The sequence below is a fragment of the Ooceraea biroi genome, chromosome 8 (assembly GCF_003672135.1).
Source record: "Ooceraea biroi isolate clonal line C1 chromosome 8, Obir_v5.4, whole genome shotgun sequence".
NCBI classification, from domain to species: domain Eukaryota; kingdom Metazoa; phylum Arthropoda; class Insecta; order Hymenoptera; family Formicidae; genus Ooceraea; species Ooceraea biroi.
The window spans coordinates 12,632,285-12,654,995 of record NC_039513.1 but is presented as its reverse complement, the minus strand read 5'-3'; the positions used below and the strand labels follow the sequence as shown (position 1 = coordinate 12,654,995).

Below are 22,711 nucleotides of genomic sequence, written 5' to 3'. Positions count from 1 at the left end.
GCGAGAGAGACTCTCACGAATACTCTTCCCATGATTTACTCGGCCGTCTCGGAAGAGAGGAGAGCCCGCTCGTCTATCGACCGTTCTTTCTCCCATTCTCTCTTCGTTTTTCTCTCTCTTACCTCTGCCTGTTTATCTCGCCGGCGAAATCGCTCCTCGTCGCTTTCGATCGCGCCGAACGCGCTGGAAGATGGAAACGTCGATTAAACGACCGGGTGTCGCCGACTCGATAACGCGCGCAGCCGATGTGATTTATACGCGCGTATGCGCGATCGTCCGGGGAAAAGTTAAAGACCTTTAAGCGAGCGTTACCGCGATAATTATCCCCGCGAGCTCAAGAGAGCCGAAGAGTGCTGGGCTGGAAAACGTGGAACCAGTATAACGTCAATGCCTTTAAATTCCGCGATGGTACCAACACATGGACGTGATATCGGACGGAACGCATTCGTGAACGGCGTTCCCTGTCACATCAAGAATTCGCTTCGAAGTTATTAATCGGCGGCAGAAATCAATGACAGCTCAAGAGACAGACAGACAGACAGACAGACAGAGAGAGAGAGAAGGAGGGAGTGGATACATCCTCCGATCTCTAATTACAGAAACTGATTGCGACGCGAGATTAAATTTCGTCCCCGCGATCGCGTCGAGCATGATCCTTTTTGTGCCCGCGTTTAATAATCACCCTTGCCAATCACGCTTTCAATTAAGGACGCGCGAGCGATTCCGGCGCTCCGTTCGAGATACCCGAGATCGGAGTGGAGAGGCTGCTGTCACCACTGGACGTATGAAATCGCGCGTGTGTGCGTGCGTCTCACGCGGAAGACCTTCTCTCATCATTTTTCGGCGATCTCTGTCTCTCGTTTACGCTACGAAACGCCTCGCTACTCGGCTCGAAGGCAGTACGACAATTAACCGCGGCTAACACCGAGGTTACTGCGCAAGGGGACACGTGTTGGGAACCCGGGTCGGCTCCTTCGAAAAAAGGGAGGAGAGGAGACCTGACGTACGTCAATTATCTCGCCGTCATTTTTTATCCGCCCCCTGCGTGCCTCTCCTTTTAAGTAAGTCGGTCCACGATGGAAAAGTCACCAGTGTGAGCTCGAGGCACTCGAAATGCGTACCCTGCTCTCTCGAGTACCTCTCGCTGTCGACATCGAGGCTTGTATAGATCTTAGATCATATAACAACGAAACAGAATCAGAGGAATGATAGCTCCATTCAACGCGATTAATCGTGCGGCCGTGTTGGCATACGAGTTCAATTCTCCAACACTCGGGCACCTTCCTCATATCCGCAATTCTACGTAATTCGGGCGTTAATCAAATCGGTGCGATTCCTCATTTTTTCCTCGTCGTGGCGAAGTCGTGCCGAGGGTTCGCAATTAAGAGCTTAAGATTATCTGCCTGCGTGCGATATTTACGGTACCAGCGCGGCAGCTCCGGGCTAATAGACGAAGAGATGCAGTCTCGCAGTCTCTCCTCTCTTTCTCTCTCTCTCTTTTTCTCCGTGCCCTCTTCCTCTGCGTCCAGCTTCTTCATCTGCATCTTCCTCCTTACCGCATTCCCTCCTCCTTCGGCGCAACCCACACGCGAGGAGATAAAGTGGAGGATGATCGACGCAGTAAATAAGGTATAGAATACGCATATGTAAATCACGAAGGGCGCACCCACGCCCCCTTACTCAGCGAGCTTCCCTCCCTTCTTCCCTCCTTCGGGGGACCATCTCCTCGCGCCTCATCGTCCCGCGTTCTCGCGCGTCGTGTCCCATTCTCTTTCTGTCCCTTTTTCTCCCGCGTTCCCCATAAACCTCTCCTGCCGGGGCAGAGGTGGTGGTTAAACGAGGAAGAAGAGACGAGAATGAGGATGAGGAGGAGCAGGAGGACGATGCGTGTATGAAGGTGGCTCTGTTCTCCTCACACAATGCCCCGCACTCGCGTTCGTGTAAGCGGAGTGCTCTTCAACTTCTTCTCGCAGCCTCCTCTCGGCGCAGCTGAGATAAAGCAACCATGATACTGCACTCTCCTCCCCAGTCCTCCACCTCACCCCCTCGTCTATCGCCTCCACCCTCGTCACTCTACCCTTTTCTCTCGTACAATCCCCGTCCGCCCTCCCACCTTCGTGCTTCTCCTCTTTCTATCCGCGTCTCACGTTCTTCTCTCCACCTACTTCTTGTACACGACGAACCTCGGCCTGGACGCTCGCTAGATCCACGCCGCGATTTCGGCAGATCGCGGAGATTTTAGGCCCCGCTCCTATGAAACGGCCCGCGGTTAATCTTGTATAGTGCAATGCAATATCGATAATTACGTTGGCGAGGTAAAAAAGATGTATGAAAGAGACGAATGAAAGGATAGACTGTATGAGCCACAATGTGATTCGTCATCAAAGTCCTGCTTTTCTACATTAAGACATAAATTAAAGCGTCGATATTTTATTCGATTCCGCTATCGAGGGGATTTTAGTACCGATGGAGGAGCGTCGGATGAAGCCGAGAGATCGCCGACAGTTGAAATACGATGAAAATGGAAATCTTTTCTAATCGTCCACGTGATCAGCCCTCGAGTCATCGCTCGTTTGCTTTACGGCTGTTTCGACCGCATCGGACGACCATAATTCCAGCGGGGAACGACGTGGCTCCCCCCTGTGCCTGCGGGCCTTCCGGCTGATTTGCGTCCGGCTGATCGCGATCGATGTGCCACTTTCGCAAACGTAATATCTTTGTCCGTCCCGACAAACAATAAGCGACGATCCGATCCGATCCGCATTCGGGTCCGCGAGAACCGATCGTTTACAGCCGATAAAACCGTTCGTTGCGTAAATCAGATGTCTATCTGCCGCGGGAGTACTAGACCTCAAAAGCAGTTAACGACTCGCGGTACTTTCGGGAACCGTAAAAACGAGGAACCGTCTTGTAATATTGACGGGACCACCGTAGCACCCGACGATCGATCGTCTCGATCTATAATTACAAGTTAACTGGGAGAGCCGCAATAAAAAATGCGATGTCGACAATAAAAAATGTCGACACACTTTCGAAGATTGTGTATAATTAACAGGTGCGATCACAGATTTCTTCCGCCAATCTGAGAGTAACCGATCAACCAGCGTGCTTATATCTCGTACTGACGCCTAAAACTTGCCAGAATCTTCGAGGCGTCTCTCGGTCCCTGTTGGGATGGACTACAGGACCCGTGCGGCCCAAACACTTGGCTCGTTCTTCTCGTAATCAATTCTACAGGGCGAGACGGCCCTTAACGGATTGCCTCAGAAGGCTCGAGCCAGGCACGTGACATAGCATATTATGAACCACGAGGGGACGGAAACTCAGGCTCGGCTCGGAAAATCCAACAAGGAAAAGTCGACGTTAGACGTGCCGCGTGCCTCGAACGAATAGTTAAATAGTTAATGGAATGGCTTTAGGGTGCCGGGCCCGGGATTTTCGATGATTCTCTCTCCAAGTATCCAGGTACCTCGAGGATACTGTATGGTCGAGTGAAGTGATCACTTAGAGGAGAACGGAAAAGCAAAGAGGAAAGAGAGGACGCGATAAAGTGATGGAAAAAGCAGACGACGAGAAAGAAGGGAAGAAAAGGATAAGGAGAGGCGGAAAGTGCAGAGAAACGGCGAAGCCCAAATCGTAAATAAGGATGAGGCGATTGTCCTTTTTGAGCACAGAATTTCGGTGATCGAGAAAGAAGGCTTCTTTCCTCTCCTTCTCGCTCGTTTGATCATTCCTCCAAGGGAGAATAGTAGCGGCGTGACGGTCCCATTGTTCGAAGTGCCTGTATGCATCCGCACCACATCTGCACGAGCATGTGCGTATGGCTTGTGTGCGGGTATGTAGATATATGTAGATATATGTCCGCACGCACACCACTTCATGATGGAGAAGTTACTAAGGGTTTCGGTATATATCTGCTTATTGTCAAGTTCCTGTACTTTTGTTACCTTCTGCTCCTCTTCGTCTCTGCTGTTTCGCCCGCAGAGTTATTGTGCTTATCCTTGCCTGTCTCTACCAGGAACTAGAGAAATACAATAATTATTTGCTTTGCGAATTGTTTGCGGCTTGTTTGATCGGTCCGTTGAGCCTCCTTCTTGTCTGCCTCTGCTGTCCTCAGATTCGTGGAGTGTCTCGTTCGTGGTTTCGTCACTTGAATTTTTATGGAAATGTACTGAAAAGCGCGATTAATGTTTAACACGATTTAATTCGACTTTCAAGATTGAAGAAACCAATTTTTTGTAATTTAACAGTATAATTCGACTGAGATGAAGATTTGTGATGACTGAAGTCGTTGAAACTGTGATTTCAATGTACACATCAGTTTTATCACGTCGTTGATGATGATCAGGCACACGTTTTACGGTAACTACTACTCTTTCATGTTTGCGCGACGACGTTCATTGCATTTTTGCCCCGATGACTAGTTGTATTTTTGTATTTTTCCAGTCTGTCAATTTTGCATTATTGCATATCCTGATTGGTCCGCGTGGCGAAACTATTGTTGATCGATTGATCGCGTGTACCGTTGTCCTCGCTTCGAGACATCATTCAAGCACTGCGACGTGTAGAGGTTGAACCACCTGTTGATCACCATGCACCTGTTGCACTCGAGACTCCGGGCGAGTCATACGCGCCTTTCTTCCTCATTGCGAATTTCCCACCCTGTTTCTTCCTTCTTCTCACGTAACAACAGAGATGGAAGAAAAGGTCCACGAGAAAAAATATTACAAATCCAATCCTGGTAATGCGTGAATCGATTATCGATTCTCTTGCGTGATACATAACGCTTCCGCCGTTGCGATCCATCGATTTGAATGAAAATCACAAAGTTGCACTTGAATTGAATCTTGAATCTTGATGAAATTTTTACCGACACATGCGTGCATCACGTGCATACGTATAGAACCTATGCCGTTGCAGTACAATCGCGCAAATGTGTTTATTTAATCTCGAGACTCGGAGAAGCGGGGTTACGAGTTCGTCTCGAGAGTCTCCTAGCTCGTAACGTCTCTCGAGTTTGTTTGCGGATGGGCGCTCCGCTTTGGGTGTCTGGAGAATTTCACATCGTTCCCATTCACGTTGCCGCCTTGTTATGATACTGTGTCGTACTCGCGTGTTTACCGTGTCTCTCACGAGAGCTCGAAGTGTGATTCAGTGATAGGGACCGCGAATGAACGGCGAGCGAGCGACCGAGGACGAGAATTCGTTCCCAGGTATCTTTGAATTAGACGTTGCTCGCGCGAGATGTTTCGACATGCATTATTCATGGATCTTCAGGCGGTTGTGTTTTCTACGGTGTGAATTAAATACCCAAAATTTCCCTTCAATCAATCCTGCGCGTCCAAAATTATCCGTACATCTCTCGTAGATCTCTCACGTTGAACTGTCATCGTGCGAATTCCTTATCGTGCTCAAAGTTACGTCGGATCCTTAGGTTGCATTCTTTCGACGACGAGTTGTCGCTCCTCGTTAGGCATATTTTATCGAGTTACTCGTGCGTTTCGAATATTACACCCACAGAAAAGATTTCTGGACTTAATGCTATTACTCTTTAATCTATCATAAAATAAAATCGCTATAGCGACAATCATATTTATTATTGAAAAGAAGCATATTTTAATCTTCAATAGAAAATTCTAAAATCTAGATTTAAATAATCTTGGTGCTATCTCATTCATTTTCTCAGAAGGATTTAGATAAAAATTTGTAGCAAGTTCAAAATATTCTTGATTTCAGAATATTGTGAGATCTAAAAGACATCTTATTCTATTCTTCTAAGAGAATTTGTAGAATCTGCACAAAACGGCCAATATTTATGTGTTGTAATCGAAAATCGAGAAAGTGTTTCTGTTATTTACAATGAATAAGTGCAATACTCTACAAGAAATATTAAAAGATATGGAAATGTCTTATCTCGAATCTTATTTCTCAAGTAAGTACATTGTATATACTTACTTACATTTCCATATCTTTTAATATTTCTTGTAGAGTATTGCACTTATTCATTGTAAATAACAGAAACACTTTCCCGATTTTCGATGGCAACACATAAATATTGGCCGTTTTATCCGAATAAAGGACGCAGAAGCGCCGAGTCGACGAGCGACTGTGAGAAAATGATGCGTCGACATCGACAAAGCCTACTATAAAGTGGCGCTAATATCAAATTATTCTACATACAAGAATATGTAAGCATAAATTTGTATATGTTACTCTTGTCTCAAGACAGTAAGACAATGTTATTTAATTCGAGAGAGAAGAATAGAAATTACTGATTAAAATTAAAAATTGTTTTATTTTCATATTTTTTATACTTGTAATACGATTAAATTAGTCAAGAATATTTTTCGTCTTGTTATCAGAAATCCTTTCTGAGGGTGTACTTTTAGATTCATTAGAAATGCAAATGTATATCTGATCAGGCTCGCATAAATTTCTTACACGCGCATAAAGTACGCACAGAAATCTACGTATCTAGTTTCCATTACTTGTACCGCTCCTCTTCACAAAACAGAATTTATCAGACAATGCTGAAACGCCTTTCTTCAAGAATTTTCCATATGTTACCGGCGCAACTTGTTGAGCATCATCTGCCATCCTGAAGAATGGCTTACTCACAACTGCTACGAAGGGAAAGAAACAAGTCCACTCCCTGTTGCTCTTCCTGCTTCTTGAGAGAAGCACGTTTCGGTAGTATTATCGGCGGCCGCGCCGAAAACGTCTCCCAATCGCGATCACGGCGAGGGTGCATCGTGGATCTTTTAGGAGGAAAAAGGAGGCGGATGGACGACGCGCGAGCAGCATCTCGACGGCCGGATCTTCTCTCTCGGAGCCCCGTCATTAACCAGGGACTCATCTCTCTCTCTATCTCGGGTGAAGCCATTATCCATTCATATTACGCTTATCGGTGGTTCCCCCCGCGTATACGTGCACCTCTTAAGGTGAGAGTAAGGAGAGAGACGAATGCAAGGGCGAGAAAAAGGGCGCGCGCGTTCCTGTAAGCGAAGTAGATGGGGGACAGGTAAAAAATTGCGCGCACAAGGAAAATGGAAGAGAGGAAAGAGAGAGAGACGAAATCTTAGAACAGAACGCGACGATGTGATTCCATTATTGTCTGAGGCTAAGCATATTTAGCGCTGAGCCTTTTCCATTCATCAATCCCTTTCTTTCAGTTACGGTAATATTCTTCTCGTTTCTCCTTTTTTCTTTCTGCTTTTTTCTGAAGTGGTTGGAATGGTTTTATACATCCGTGCAACCCTGAAAAATATAAATCACATCACTTTGAACGTACCGGTCATCCCTTGATATTACCGTCAGTACATATATTTCCGTCGAACTTTATTCCGTGCATACATGAATATTATCCGTGCGCATCGCGTACGTAATTCTAACTCACGTGTCCCGAATTGAATTGCCTCTTCGCTTTCCGGTTCAACTGACCCTGCATCTTTCTCTTTCTTGCCTTTCTTTTTCTCTCGTTCTCCAATAAACTGATCTCTCTTTCTCTCTCTCTCCCAGCTTCACCAAAGTACCCTCGACCACTCCCAATCCCATATGCCGACGTCCATCCGACCCTCCTTTCCATTCGGTCGGCGCATTATGCGGCGTTCACGTGTGCGCGCGATAGGGCACAACAACGCCGGCAGATACGATCGTCCGTCGAACGGAGAAACCGGCGAGAGCGATTTAAACCTCTCCTACATATTGCCGCGGAAATTGTCGGTCGTTTTACGGCGTTCTCCGGCGGTGTCGGTCGGCGCGGGCTTACAACCTGTGCATCTGTGCGTTCGAATGCCGGTTTGTCGATACCTCGACCGAAACCCTTCACAGATGAGCGTAGAATCCTCTGCTACGCAGAGAGAGAGAAAGGGAGAGAGGGAAGGAGAGAGAGAGAACAACCGCATACCGAATTTAAATGATAATAAGCTATTGCCTACTCGACCCTCTCGATTCCTCGATTCCTCGTGAACGCACACAGCTTCGCGTTCCAAAGTTCTTCCTCCCTCGCAAACACCTCGAGTCCTCTTCGTTATTGTCGAGCCTACTCCAGGCTGATTCCAAGTTGAAACCGCAAGGCGGTTTCGGCCTCGGTGTCGACTCGTTAAATCCTCTAACGAGAAAACCGTATCGTGGTAATTACTTCTCGCGAGACACTATGAAACACACCGGACACACCTTCTTCGTTCTCCAGGTCTACGATGATGATCGATGCCTATCCTCGTCCACGTTACCACGGAGAAATTATTGTCCGGACACTAATAAGCCATAAGCGGCGTGTTGCAGCGCGCGCGGCACTGCAATAAATTAATTTCCGCGTGCGTTTTCTGGATTTAATTAGTGCCGACATGAAGTGAACGCCGCTTCAGCTCGCGAGCTGCGAAGGAGCGACTCGGTTTTACTGATTCCTACTTGCTATCTTACTATTTAGTCCAAGTGTTTCTCGTAAAAGTAAACTGTATTATACATGTACAATGATTTTTTATATTTTATCATTTAAATTTTACTTATAATTATATTTGATATTTTAAAGCTTATAGCGCATGCGATATGTATAAATTTCGACTGCATTCCGAGATTTTCGTTAGGTGCGCCGTGCTGGATTGTTGACCGCGCGACCCGAATAATTACAACGTTCTGCAGCCGCGCTTATGTGGTAGCGGACGAATAATTTTTCCATGGCCACGCTCGTGGCGTGCTCGTGGCCATCCCATGCGTAGGCTACGCTTTTTGGTAGGAGGGCACGGGCCCTCGCAGTTAACCTTCTTCTTCCACATCGTGAGGTCCACTAGGCTAGCAGTGCGTCTCAATTGATCGCGCGTGCCACCTCAAAACATCTCGAAACGTGATTCCGCGACGTGATCCATATCAGATCTATATCATATCATATCAACGAAGCTGGTTCATACTTGAACAAACATCAACATCGTTTCAGATTTAATAAAATAAAATCGCTTTTCGCGATTAATTGAAATACAACTTTCTCCGACCAATTGAGTGTCGCTTATCGTGTCGATTCTTCTTTTTCGATCAAAACTCGCCTTTTCGCAAATGGGTAAGAGATCGGAGCTTGACCACGTGCGATTCTGGCGGTCGGGCCGGCCATCGGCGAGGGATTTTCTCGCGGACGAACGGCCTAATGATACGTTTTTCGCGATGCCGGTGAAACTCCCGTGGAGCGTGAAAGCAGGAAGTCGCCGCGAGCCTCGGTTCCCGCGCTTGGTCGCCGCCGGTTGAGCACCGTCGTCGTCGTCGTCGTCATCGTCGGCGGCGAGCGGCGAGCGGCATGAGAATTTTCCCACAGTCCCCGACCACGTGGGCCCCAACGCGCGGGGACGCACACCCGCTCTCGCGATGTTGCCACACCTCGACAACCGACTGAGAGGCACTGCATCGCCTGGTAGGTCGAGGCGGGGGGACAGTGGAGGGCCGGGGGAAGAGAGACGGAAGGTCCCAATTGAAGGGAGGAAGGTAGCACCGCACCGATGGAGGAGGGATGGAGAGGGATCGTAAGAGGAGAAGGGTACGCTATGTGGAGGAAGAGAGAGACGCTCAGGCGTGTGCCCCGTGTTGACGAGAGAGATGGTGCGCTAGTCGGAGCGTGAGGGGGACGAGAAAGACAGAAAGAGAGAGAGCGAAAGGGGAGATGGAAGCGTACAGGGTGTTTTATACAGGGAAGGACATTCGACACGGACGTCCCTTTCGCTACTTTTATATCGTCGCGGGGTGCCCGGTCGTAAGAGGCACGAGATTTTACCATTCGCGTCCCTACGCGCTTCTTTTTTATCGTTTTTAATCAATTCGTGGTCGATATCGATTTTTGTCTGCGGTTCAAACGCGATGGTGTTCTTTTTACGGACAAACGACTGGATAAAACCGGATGGCGAACGAATACCGTGTGTTCTCTGATGAGCGACGTTGTCGGAAATAACTGGGGGTATCGATGCGGCGTGGTGGTCTTGGTAAAACGTCAGGATCGTGGCGGTGATTTTTGCGCGACGTGAGAGCGACTCGATTCCACGGAAACGCGAAACGCTCTCGCATTCTTTGCCGGGCTATTCTTCACGTAAGGGCAAAAAAGACGTGCGGCATACCAGCGAAATATTCGGACAGGTCTGTAACTAGTTGCCGCTCGCGACTGATGAGTAGTGGTCTCCCCGGCCTCTCGTTTCCCTACCACGGGAATCCTCCAAGGTTCGTGCACCTCGCCGTCCTTTTCCCGACCGCACGCGGATATTTTAAGGCAAATGAGATCATTCGGGCTGTCCTCGGCGCGGTTAATTGCCGCGGTTTTGCCAGATACTCGAAATTCCGGCTCTACCTGAAGCCACCGAGCGTGTCCTTTGACGACAACCTGCGGGATACGTGGAGAAGTAAAGTAAAAAAAGCAATCTTGCATTCCACCTGAGAATGATCGTACGTGTTGCAAGGAGGGCGATGGCTCCACTGATGAATTTTCTGAATTGATTTTTCTGTAATAACGGAAGCAGATGAATTACATATTTGTCATGAAAAATAATCGGATACGTGCCTTCCTAACAATTTTATAAATGTTACCATCATGTAGTTTATTATAATACACAACCAGACACCGATACGCCAGAATATAAGAATTAAATAAATAATATCACATTATTACTCACAGTAATTACTCAGAATCAGCGATACGATGAATTATAGAAGCGACAGCAGGATCATTAGTTACCCATTACGATATTTTACAATCAGCCATTCTATTTTCAAGATATCGATATTTGCATTTACGTAACACGTCGCGCGTTCTAAAGAGACTCGCGAGCGTGACCCTAAACGCTATTTTTCGGGAGCCTCTCGCTACAGCCCTGCTCAGTAACAAAGTAACGGATACACGTATCCTCGACTAGGTTCCGCTCAAACACGCACTCACGCACGCACATACGCGCTCACATGCATGCGTACGCGTGCAACGATCGCTCCGATCTGGGGTGAGGCCCAACGGACAATTGCAATTACGGGGGTTCATCCAGGTTGATTTATAAGCAGCGGGGGCTTTTCCATCCTCGTCCAGCGCACCCACGCACTCTCTTTCTCTCTCGTCGCAAGCAGATCCTCGCTGCCCTTTTTTTCACCTCCGCGCGGACCCTCGCGATGTATCCGCCTCTTTTCTCTGCCTTCTCTCCGACTAGTCGCTGACGCTGCTGGATCCTCCGTATTATGTTGGCGCACGATAGGACTTGCCCGGGGGGGTTGGTGGATTTCCAGGAAAAGGAGGGTCGTACCTTATGGAAATCAGCTCTCGCGTCATTAGCCCTGGCCATGGGGCACCCTGCTCGAGAGTACTCGTACCCTCACGAAGATTCCTGCGAGGTCCATGCGAGCAACATTCGAGATGATGCAGGTACTCTCGGTGGAGAGTAAATCTTCCAGGGAAGGCTGAGAAGGGAGGATACACGAAACTCCACAGTGTTATTATTGCACGTTATTTGTCGCTCTCCTTCTGCGTATATTTATTGTATAAGAACAATTAAATATGGGTATTCAGAGCGACCCGTTACGTGACGAAATGCATCGGCAACGGTGTCACGTTAACAAAGTATGCGTTAATCGCTGAGCCACGCCGAACTCGCCTCGCTCAAACGACGTAAAAGGGGGGAAACTTGTTTGCTCGATCGATCGACGAAAAACTAGCAGCCGCAGGGGGCGCCGATCGATTTCTTGCCGTGTTTTCGAGGCTGCCCGATGAACGCCGAGCATGTAGAGTAAAAAGGAAAAAGACTGCTGGGAGAATGAAGCGACGGTAAAAAGGTACGCGAGTACGAAGCGCGGGACGAATCGACGTGTAAATACGCGCGTGGTCGATTCTTAGGTAAAGGAGGCGCGTCGCTTTTGTTCGCGCCGCCGGTATCGATATTAACGGGAATCGATTCGTCGTGCCGAACGACGGGCGCCCGCGCGACTCTGCTCGCCTCTGGTAGTACCCCCTTTCCTCCTGCTACCCTAATCGTTTGGTCTCGGAAGGGGGGCAGCCCCCCTCGAATGCCTGAGTAGCTCCAGTTTTTCGGAGCACCGTTCCCGTTCCCGCTTTCGCGCGCCTTTTCTGTCGAGGGCGATCGTAAGAGCGCGACCGATCGCTGAACCGATCGACTTTGTACAGAATATGAGATTCCGTTGAGCGCCGCGTTTGATGTCCGCCGTTTAATTATGCCCTCTCACTCAAAAAGAGCCGGCAGTCAATATCGCATGGACGGGAGGATGACGCGGAGGAGTGCGGAGCGATAAACGGCAAGAGAGAAAGAGAGAAAAAGAGTGAAAAAGAAGGCAAGAGGGCGAGAGGGTACCTCGGGGGAAATCCAGTCACGAGGAAGGGAATGTGCAAATGCCATCGCGCACGCCGTATAGCCGAGCCACTGCAATTTCGTTCTTGCAGCCTCCCGCAGTCCCTCGAGCAAAGGAACCTCGAGCGAGCGAAATATTGTAATTGCGTTATCATGAGGGTGTACGTTGCGGCGTGTTACGTCGCGACGGAGAAGAGCTCTGCGTTGCCTCGCAGGTTCAGGTAACATTGTTCTTCCCGTTTTTGTATCATCACTCCTCGATCAAGTCACTGATTGTGCAGTGAATTTTTGCTGCCTCGGGAAAGAACGTTGCGTCAAACTTGCGGGATTGCGAGCGGAGAACCCACCGTGGAAGGATGTGCAGTGTCGCAAAAAAACGCAGGGTCTCCTCTGATACCGTAACTTGAGAAGGGGAAGAAACCCTCGCGAGGTTCCTCGGTCGAATCTCGATCGAAATTCCGTCTGGAAACCCGCGGCGTGCGGCCATCTGCGCGCACCTTGCGCGAAACCGACACCAGTCTGGAAATTCCGGCGCGATGCGATGCGATCTCTGCCGCGCGATCTCCCGAAAATTCTTGGAGAACGCCAGTGGAGCGATCATCACGAAGGATCACTCTGAATCGCTCCCGTGATCGATTTTGCTTATTATACCAAAGATTTGCATTCAGAAAACGACCGATGATCGCTATCCATCGAGCCAAGACGACCGTCATTATGAAATAGTAACCGTGCATTTATCGGCATGTCAATCAGAGGGATCGGCCGAGCGAGAGAGACCGCAGCAAAAGAGAGAGAGAGAGAGAGAGCGCGCTCTCATTAAAGTCCGCGAGATCCCGAAACGATCCCGACGAATTGCCGCGAATCGTCGCTCCTCGCTGAAGCGGTTCACTTTCGCGTCGCTTTAATATTAATGCCGTGGGCATCGTTCGCGGGGTTTTCTGCTGTAATAACGTCATGGGGCCCGCGGGTGTACGTGCCGTCTCCGCGTTTTTACACCACCACGTGGCTCTAACTCATGCCGTCGTCGTCGTGCTACACTACCGCTACACGGGAAGAGGCAGCGTGGTCAGACGCTCTATGGGGGCATAAATTATGCGCGCCATTAGATGCTAACTGACCAGGTATGTATCACCGGGCTATTGCCCGCTGATACCGGCAGATAAGGGGGACCGATGTGTCGAGCAGGACGAAGGAAATGCGGAAAGGAGAGAGATAAAGAGAGAAAGAGGGACTGAGGTGCGTTTCTTATATTGGCCGCACACGGAACGGTACCCGGATCTCCTCGCGGCGTTTTCTGGCCGCGAGTAATCGCTCCGTAAAGCAATGAATGACCAGGCTCGCTTCAAGTAGACTGCAAGCGTCGCGACTTGCCGCGATGGATCGGTTACGGGTACCCTTAGGGCACCTTACGGGGTGCCACGCGTTTCCGTCGCATCAGCATTAGCTGCGTGACCGCTCAAAATAATTGAGCAGCAAGAGAGATAAGCTTTTCTGAAACGTTCGGTGATACTTTCTTGCGACTGTTAATTGCCCATTTGTATCTGATGCTGGAGGCAACGTGTGTTTGCGATACAGTACGGAAGTTTTAGGTGCACCAACGTGCAGCTGAACGCATCGCGGAGTAAATGGAGCGATAAGCGAGTCACTGATAGCGATGACAAACGCTCGCGACGCCGATTCCCGCCGGTAATTGGCGATATCGTGTAACGCGTGTGTTGCTGGAACAAAACGAGGCCGGGCAAGTAATTGATATCGCGAAATAATATCGGCACTTCTCGCGACGCGTTGTCGCGGTAATTGCCGGACGGTTCTATTAGTCTCGATGCGTTTTCTGTCCGCGGCGTCGTTCTCCTTGATGTCCATTCGCGTGTACAAGGGCCACTTGGTGCTACCGTCTCAGATCGGCGTCCCCTATCGCCCACTTAATTACGGCGACGTCTTATCTGTCGGCATGTCCGCGCCCGACTCGTTTGTTCCTCCACGATCTCGTTATCGGAACCTTCGCGGCGGGATAAAGATCGGGCGGGGACTCGAGCAGCTTGTCTAGTCGCGTGATCTCACGTACATAAATTTCGCCAAACGGGTATTTTAATTAACAATACGCTGCAGACGCTACGTGAAGGCTTGCATCGAAAAAGCAGCAAAGAGATAGCAAAAAGAATTGTGTAACGTTTGCAAATTGGAAGATTCAGAGGAATCGCGTTTAACGATACGGCGTTTCAGAGTCACGAGTGATCAGCTGAGACATTACAAGTCCGTTAGCTGATCCCCGATCCGGAGAACCGTGCAGGAAACTGCATTTCTTCACGCTCCCTCGTGCGATCGACGGCAAAACGCGCTTCGATAACGGCCACTGCGGAACTGCGCGTTTCGTCGTCCCAGAAAAGATTCGTGCACAAAGCGATACGGTTCTCCCGCGGCGTTTCCGCTTCTATTTGCTTACTGAAGCTTCTTCAGCGCCCCGCAAGCGGAAGGAGTCCGTCTTGCCACGTCGGAGCATCAATTTCACGGCTATCGGAGCCCGTCGCTTCATTCCCGTCGGCGTGTCAGTTCCGATCGGTTCTTGCGCGATCGATCGCCGCATAAATTCATAGAAGCGGCAAAACCAGCGCAGCTTCGATCACCGCGGCGCGTCCGGATTTTTCACGGCGGCGAACACGCACGCTGGCGAACGGTAATGAACCCTCTTCACGACCAGCTCGGCGTGATCACTTCATCACCTGACGATATCGCGCGCTCTACTTTATGTAAATCAACTACATATTGGATCATTAGCTAAATAATCTGTCGCATCTAGATGGTGATACAATATGATAGCGATTTTTTGGAGAATTTTGCTTTTTTTAAGTTATCTATCTGGCTATAAAATTAATATTCGACAAATTATGTTGCGCTCTCAAAACTTTTATTTCTTAATTAATGACTTAATATTAATATTATATAATACATATGCAAACTAGTATAATAATATATCAAAGCTAATAATATATTACAGTGACTTAAAATTATCCTCCTTTTTTATCATCTTGCTATAATGGTTGTCGATCTCTTTCGTGTTCCAGGATTCGAGGGCGACCACTGCGAGCAGAACATCGACGACTGTCCAGGCAATCTCTGCCAGAATGGTGCGACATGCATGGACCGGGTGAACGAGTACTCCTGTTTATGCCCACCGGCCTTCACGGGCACGCAATGCGAATTGGACGTGGACGAGTGTTCTGTACGGCCGTCCTTGTGTCATAACGGCGCCACATGCACCAATTCGCACGGCAGTTACTCGTGCATTTGCGTGAACGGCTGGACTGGGCCCGACTGCAGCGTCAACATCGATGATTGTGCAGGTGCGGCCTGCTTCAACGGCGCAACCTGCATCGATCGTGTCGGCAGCTTCTATTGCCAGTGCACGTACGGCAAGACCGGTAAGTGCGAGCCAAGCTCTCGTTATCTACTGTAGGGACGACGATCGGGAATCGAGTATAAGGGCGGCATTCTGTGTCATCCTTGGAGAGACGTTTCCTTGTTCAAAACATGCTGGTTGCGTATAACATCTGATGCTAATAAATTTGAAACACTCGCGAGTCTTGAGGCTTGCCGTTGTGTTTGTTTAAAAGGTCCGTAATCAGGATAATTAAAAATAATTAGAACGACATAAAAGCTGCGTGAAAATTATGATTCGCGTGCTGTATCAAAGCTATAAAGAGCAGTGCGATATCTTTATTCGCGGTAGGAGATAGCTCGGACGGGTTTCGTTAAATTTGCCAACACGGTCGCCAAAAAACGTGAACGTTGCCTGTAGGCGCACCTGGTACCAATTTACCGGTTTGCGAGACCGCTCTCGGAGCAGATCGTGTCGTATCTGATCGTATTTTTTACGTGGTATCGCAATGGTGCGCTTGAAGCAGCAGCCGTTTACATCGAATTCCGGGTTCCGAGGTTTATCGGCCGCCGCGAGGCCGCAATATCGCCTGAGAAATATGACGCGGGCTCGGAAGCGCAGAAAAATTCCGCGTTCGAGGAGGAACGAGCGAGGGACTCGCGGCACTCTCGCGCGAGTGACTCTCGGCGAGGTCGCGTATCCGCGCGGAGTGATTAACTCTATACCGAGTATGGGATCGGAAACAAGACGCATCGGATCGGCAGGTGCATCTGCACACGTGCGGCCGCGTAGCGTAGAAACGGGTCCTTCGGAATCCCGGGATTCCGAAGACTCCCGGGGGCCCCGGACTCCTCACCGCCGACTATCGACCTTGGCGACTGGAAACGAGTTTCTGTCCTTATACTCGCGCCCATCGCCCTGCCATACCGCCATGCTCGCAGTCGAAGCGTGCTTTCCAGATCGATCCGCGCGCCGATCGCCAAATACAGGCATATTCGGCTTCTGCAGACCGAACGTCTCGTCCCCGCCATTCCGCCGGCGACGATGCTGTCGGTCCACTGTCGCTTCGTGTGAGAGAAAGAGATTTGTTAAGTGACGAGTAAATGTAGAGACATATCACCAGAGAAACTATATTCGTCACTTTTGGCTAATAGAATCCATGAATGAGGAAACGGCGAGATCGCACTGATGGCCGGACATGTCGATGCGATACACTCGGCTCGTAGATTTTGTAGGGAAAATGTAGAAGAATACGTTACTCCGTGATATTGTTACTGTTTCTAGGAAGCAGAGGAAATAATTTGTGTGTAGCGAACACGCGATGTATTATATTGTACGAACGCGTAATGCCTCTCGCGCTCTGCCTCGGGCGCGCTTTCGGCTCGCTGGAGAAATACGCTTACAGTTACTCGCGGGCGTGCTCGTGCATCTGCATGCGCGTTTACTCTGGTTTATATATATGAATATATCCCGGAGACTTTGGTACCGTTACCACCGGGCCGCCATGGGGAAAAGTTCGCCGCGCGCGACGCACGCGAGCCGTTTCCCAAGGAAAATTATGTTCCCCGGCCTCCCGGCTCGATTTTAAATTGTCCTTCCGAGCTTACGTCGCCGGCAATTTCCTTAACTAGCCCTGTAATAATTTGTCTGAGCTGCATAATTTATCGGAGATCGAAGGAAGCCGAGGTACACGCGCGTGCATATGCCCCGGTGCACAGGAAGACGCGCTTAATAATTCTCGGAGATCGTTCATGATTATCGTCGCGCCGATATGCAAGAATAAGAAGATCCGCGATGACTTGGCAAAATATTGCAGGTATATTTTACTCTTATCTCATTTATCGCGTCGCATTTATCGCGATCCCGCAAAAATGTTGGCAACCAAAGACATTAGTCAATGAGACAGAGATCAAGTATTATTTCCGCTGAAAAGAATATCGCACTCTCACGGCATAATTATATTTTCAACTATACTTCGAATTAAAAATATAAATATCGTGCAACAGCAAGTACGAGATTTAAGACCGAGCGGTCCGCTTTTGTTTCGCAGGGCTGCTCTGCCACCTCGACGACGCCTGCACGTCGAATCCGTGTCACGAGGGCGCGATCTGCGACACCAGCCCCATCAACGGGTCCTTCACCTGCTCCTGCGCCACCGGATACAAAGGACTGGACTGCTCCGAGGACATTGACGAGTGCGAACAAGGTAAGAATCTTGCTCCTTGTACATCCACGTGCATCAACAGCTCGCGTTCTCGTATTACTCGAGAGATTTCTTTTCTCAAGTTCCGTACACGTTCTTTACATTCACGGTGACTGAATTCTGATTCGCCAGCGTTATTCTTTCGCGTTAAAATATATTTCCGTGGTGGTTGATTTAGATGAGCGAATGACCCGCTTTTATGCAGACCCGTTCTGGACCCGAAGAATTTACATAATCGCCGATTACGCGCGGACAAATTCGGTAAAACACGAACCCTTTAGTCGATCATGGCTGAATCGCATCGGCCGATTAATGGCAGCTGCCTCCGAAGCAGATCGACTGTATATCCGCGTCCGTTTCGGCCAAGCGATTAATTCGCATTTCGAAAGTAATCTCCGCTTTAATCGAAAGTAATGAGGGTCCCTCGGTAGATACAGTCGGCGCGGTTATTAATGACAGGCTCGATTCGAGAACGCAGAAACGACGGTGCGCGATCGGGCAACAAAAATCGGCCGCGGATTGCTATCGGACAGATGTTATCGTGCAATGAGACCAGTTCGCATTAAAGTCGCTGCTTGGAAAATAACAAATCGCCACTGGGGCGCGGCTGCAATAAGATTTACCGTATCACTGATGCGATTACTCGCGTCTTAACGTCGGCTTAATTAATTAATTAGTGTTTTCCGCGGAAGCACTATTTCTCAAACGCTGCTGATTCATGAACGAAAATAAAGGAAAGAGACTTCTAACGCTTCTCCGATGCAGTGTCCACATTTTATCACAGCGACGTTGAGTGTGCGGCGCCTCTTTCACACGCGACGTTAATTTGCCGATTGCGATTGAAAAAATTTCGATGAGCCGTTGACGAGATTGAACGACGGCGTTCGCAAGGGTCATCGTGCTCGGTAATATCTCCCTCCGATCACGTATGTTCGCGCGATTGTGTGTCCGCTCGTCCACCTCGCACGATCTGTACGTGTTAACATCGTTGCATCAGCGTGGGCAGTATGGTAATTGCGAGCCAATCGAGGACACACGTGCGAACACACGACTGCGCGATCTCTCGTTCTCTCTTCCTTCCCTGGCGAAGCGGAGGAAGAGATCGGCCCGTGAGTACACTTCGTTAGCATCATTAATGATCCCGTAACGAAAAACAGGAGCCGAATTTCACGTTGAGCTTCACGTAATCAAGGCGACCGACCGAATGCGATACGTTCCGATTTTTATCCATCATCGATCAACTCGCGAGCGAGCGAGTTCCGGTGGGAGTGGATCATTACGCTCAATCGCTCGAGAGGATCACCGGCGCGGATAGTTACGTGTCTACTTAATGACGAATTGATGGTACGAAACTCGCGGACCGCCACGCAATAAAATAACTCCTGCGGGAAATAAACAAGGGAATATAATAATTTGAATATTATTATAATACTTAAACATGATTCATGCATGCATGACACTTAAAATTTTCATAAAGGTACAAATTAATTTAAGAAATAGTGTTTATGCAACATGATTCACAGTTGCTACATCGATTGCTGCAAATATCGCTCGAAAGCGAAAGAAGTGCAATTTTTGCGAATTCTACATCATCGAAATGAACGCGAAAGATCTTTTCGGGCGAGATAACGGCAAGATCCGTTCGCGGCTCGAGTACAGTAATCGCCGGATTAATGTGCGCGATCCGAGCGTACGGGGGCCCCCATGGTCCCCGTAAATTGAAAACCCACACGGGGCAGATTGGCGGACGGCGGATCGATCGATTACGATCGATTAATTCGACGCCACGTGTTATTTATCGTGCCGGGTCCTCGCTCTCATCGCGCCGTCCTATCGTCGTCGGGCTGCGTGATCGATTCATCGCCGATCGGGAAGCTTTAATCAACACACGTTACGAGTTCATAAGGGAGTAAAGTGATTGCGCCCGAACTTACTGGCAAGTAATTTTCGAACACAACAATGACGTAATGAGATAAAATAATTATATATAAAAAAATAAAATAAGCCTGGCTGTTATTCGATTTAAATTTCCTTAATATAATTTGGATTGTTTAATGATTGGATCGATTAAATCTGGGTCCCAATTTAAATTGAAAGAGGACACTTATGTATCGCGCGAGATTTATTGTCCGATTACACGCGCGCGTAAATTTAATCGTGCTCGGATGTCCGCAGGGGTGCAGCGATCTCTCCCTAATTTTCTCTCCCTTTCCTCTCGCGATTTTGCCGCGTAGCTGCAGGCAAACTTGTCACTCGGAGTTGTTCTTCTTCCCCCGGTACCGTAGGACTGTGTGATATGTGACCTATGATTGGTAGGTCCCGCGTGATGCATCGCGAGGAAATCCTGCTGCCGGGACGACAACGATTATTAATAATTCCGCGGGCATAATTAATGACCGTGCGGGAATTTATCGAGACCTCTCCTCGCGGCAGCCATCCCGAACGAACTCTGCACTCGTCGAATGCGTGCACGCAAGATCGGACCGCGCGATTGGCCGCGTATACTTTGTATCGGAGGCGCAGCTGTTGATACCGTTATCGACACAACGCCTTGATAAACGAATAGCAAACGAGTTTCACCGGAAATGCAACGGGGATTTTTGCAGTGCAATGTTACGCATATGTCGCATTTTTAAATGTCGAAGATAATAATGCGGCGATTCTCTTTCTTGCTTCATATCTCGAGCTTACGAGTCGAGATGTTAATTACTTCTCCATTTGCCTCGGCGATTCATCGGCGATAATATAATATTATATGGTAAATCGCGATTTTTTTAATTCGCGAGTTTTAATTTCCCGCTGGTTCGCGTTGCGATGCGAACGAATTTATCGTGCCATGATGGTCGCGAATGCGGGCCCGAAACCGGGGAGATTAAGCGGCAGTTCGGCAATGTAAGTACATAGGTAATGAGTTTGTAATTAACCGGTGGACAGGCAGTAGTCGCGAGTTAATTAATAGTCCGGCCGAGGCTCGAGCGCGGCATGGTGCCGCATTCGATTTCCTTGATACGCACGCAAGCGCACACATTCCGATTTGTCTGGATTCCATTATTAAATAATCTTCAGCAGAAACAATTCTTGGAAATTAAAGAAAATACCTTTCGCGAAAGTCTTTATTTTTATCAGAATTAATTCGTCTTGATCAGAGCGAAATTTTGTGAATAATAGTAACATGCCAGACGACATTGAAACTTTTCATGAATCGTTTTCAGATCGCGATTGAACAGACTGTCGCGAATTCGTTGGAAACTTCGTTGCAAAAGCGAATGCAGCTGACAAGCGGTAGTATCAGAGAACGATCTCGTGTAGAAATCCCCTTCGTTGCTGGGTACACACCCGGTATAATGAACACGCCCGTAGCGGAGCGTGGCAGCGTTAATACGTTTCGTTCCGGACAAAGACACTTCATTAATAATCGAAAGCACGTCTTTTGTGTCCGTCTTGCGAGTTCTCTTCCTCGATCCCCGCCCGCCTCGCTCCTCCGCTCGAGAGGAACTCTCGCGTCGCACACACGCCGCGGTGGATCCCCCCTCTTGCATTAGTAGCCGTTCGTTAATCAACCGTCACGGAATTAATTGGATTTCGGTGGTGAGCGTTAACATTTGGCTCGTTGATTGCCACGCACGACCACGCACGGCCGAAAGCGCGTTCTCGCGCGCGGGAAGGCGATAATCGTCGTTCCGTGATAATTAGCGGCGCAGCAACCGCGCGATCCGAAATGATCATAATTTATCTGAAATGTCAACTCGCGCTTTTTCACGTGCGTTACTTGACAGTTGAATGTTTAATCTCTTGTTACGCGTATACGCTTTCTCGAATATCCGATTGAGTTCACGAAAAGTAATTGTTACGCTAATTGTGTGTGCGCGGTTTTCCAAAATTACCGGAATCACTCGCGACGCGACGTGCAATTTGAGCAGAAACGCCCGTTAAAAATACCGTATCGCGTGTAGCGCTGTCATTTATCATCCGTTACGAATTATTCCCGCGATGGCCGATGGCTCGTTCGTTTGCGGTCCGTGCGCGTTTGAAATATGTCCAGCTGCCTCATTTCGAGCCGTTAGACCGTTTCTTTTCGCTTTTTCACCCACGAGCGTACGATGAATCGGTGAACACGCGTTTTTCTGCGATCGTTCCGCGTTCCCTACAGCCGATGGCGGCATCGCGTTCCACGCGTTATACGGGGGGCAGCGTAATTAGGAGGACATTACTCAAAGACAGCTTCCCTCTCTTCCTCCTTCTTTTGCCTGAAGAAGAGTCGCCTCTCTCTGGTGCGGTCCTCTCGCGGAGGCCTTCGGCTGCCTTTTGCTTCGGGGGCGTACGATTATTCACTTCTGTGCGCGAAGGACGCGATTCGAGAAATTATCGGTAAATTACCGTACAGCCGTGCACACCGGCCCGCCGTCACGTCTCGCGTTGTACGATGATGATGAAGGGCGAGCTACCCCTTTGGCCATGTAATGCCCGGTTCTCGCGCGTTCTTACGCGCGCACGAGTTTTCGCCCGTCTACTCGCGCGATTAAGCGACGCCGATGTGGTTATCGTCGATTTATCGCTTCCGCTCGCGACCTCTCAAAAGTCGTCTCCCTGGGAATATTCTTAACGAGAAAACGAAGAAAACGTGTCCGTGAAATAATACATTAGTCTCCGCGCGCACGTCGCTTTTATCGCGAAAAACTCGTGGAAGCTTCTATGTAATATTTAATCAACAGCTTTGAATAGAATGAAGAAGAATTAAATATTTCAAAGCATAATTATTACGCAAAACAGGTCTATTGCATCGATCCTGCGAGTATTAGGACGACCGATTCGACACTTTCG

At 48.8% G+C, this 22,711-nt stretch overlaps 1 protein-coding gene across 1 annotated transcript in view; it reads left to right on the top strand.

Moving 5' to 3' along the window:
• The window catches only part of LOC105276377 (neurogenic locus Notch protein), a 237,979-nt gene that overhangs the window by 143,220 nt on the left and 72,048 nt on the right, over nt 1-22,711 (top strand). The window contains exons 6-7 of the mRNA XM_026971668.1: nt 15,374-15,730; nt 17,738-17,893. Coding sequence (XP_026827469.1) covers nt 15,374-15,730; nt 17,738-17,893 — 513 coding nt within the window. The remainder of the gene's footprint in view (nt 1-15,373; nt 15,731-17,737; nt 17,894-22,711) is intronic.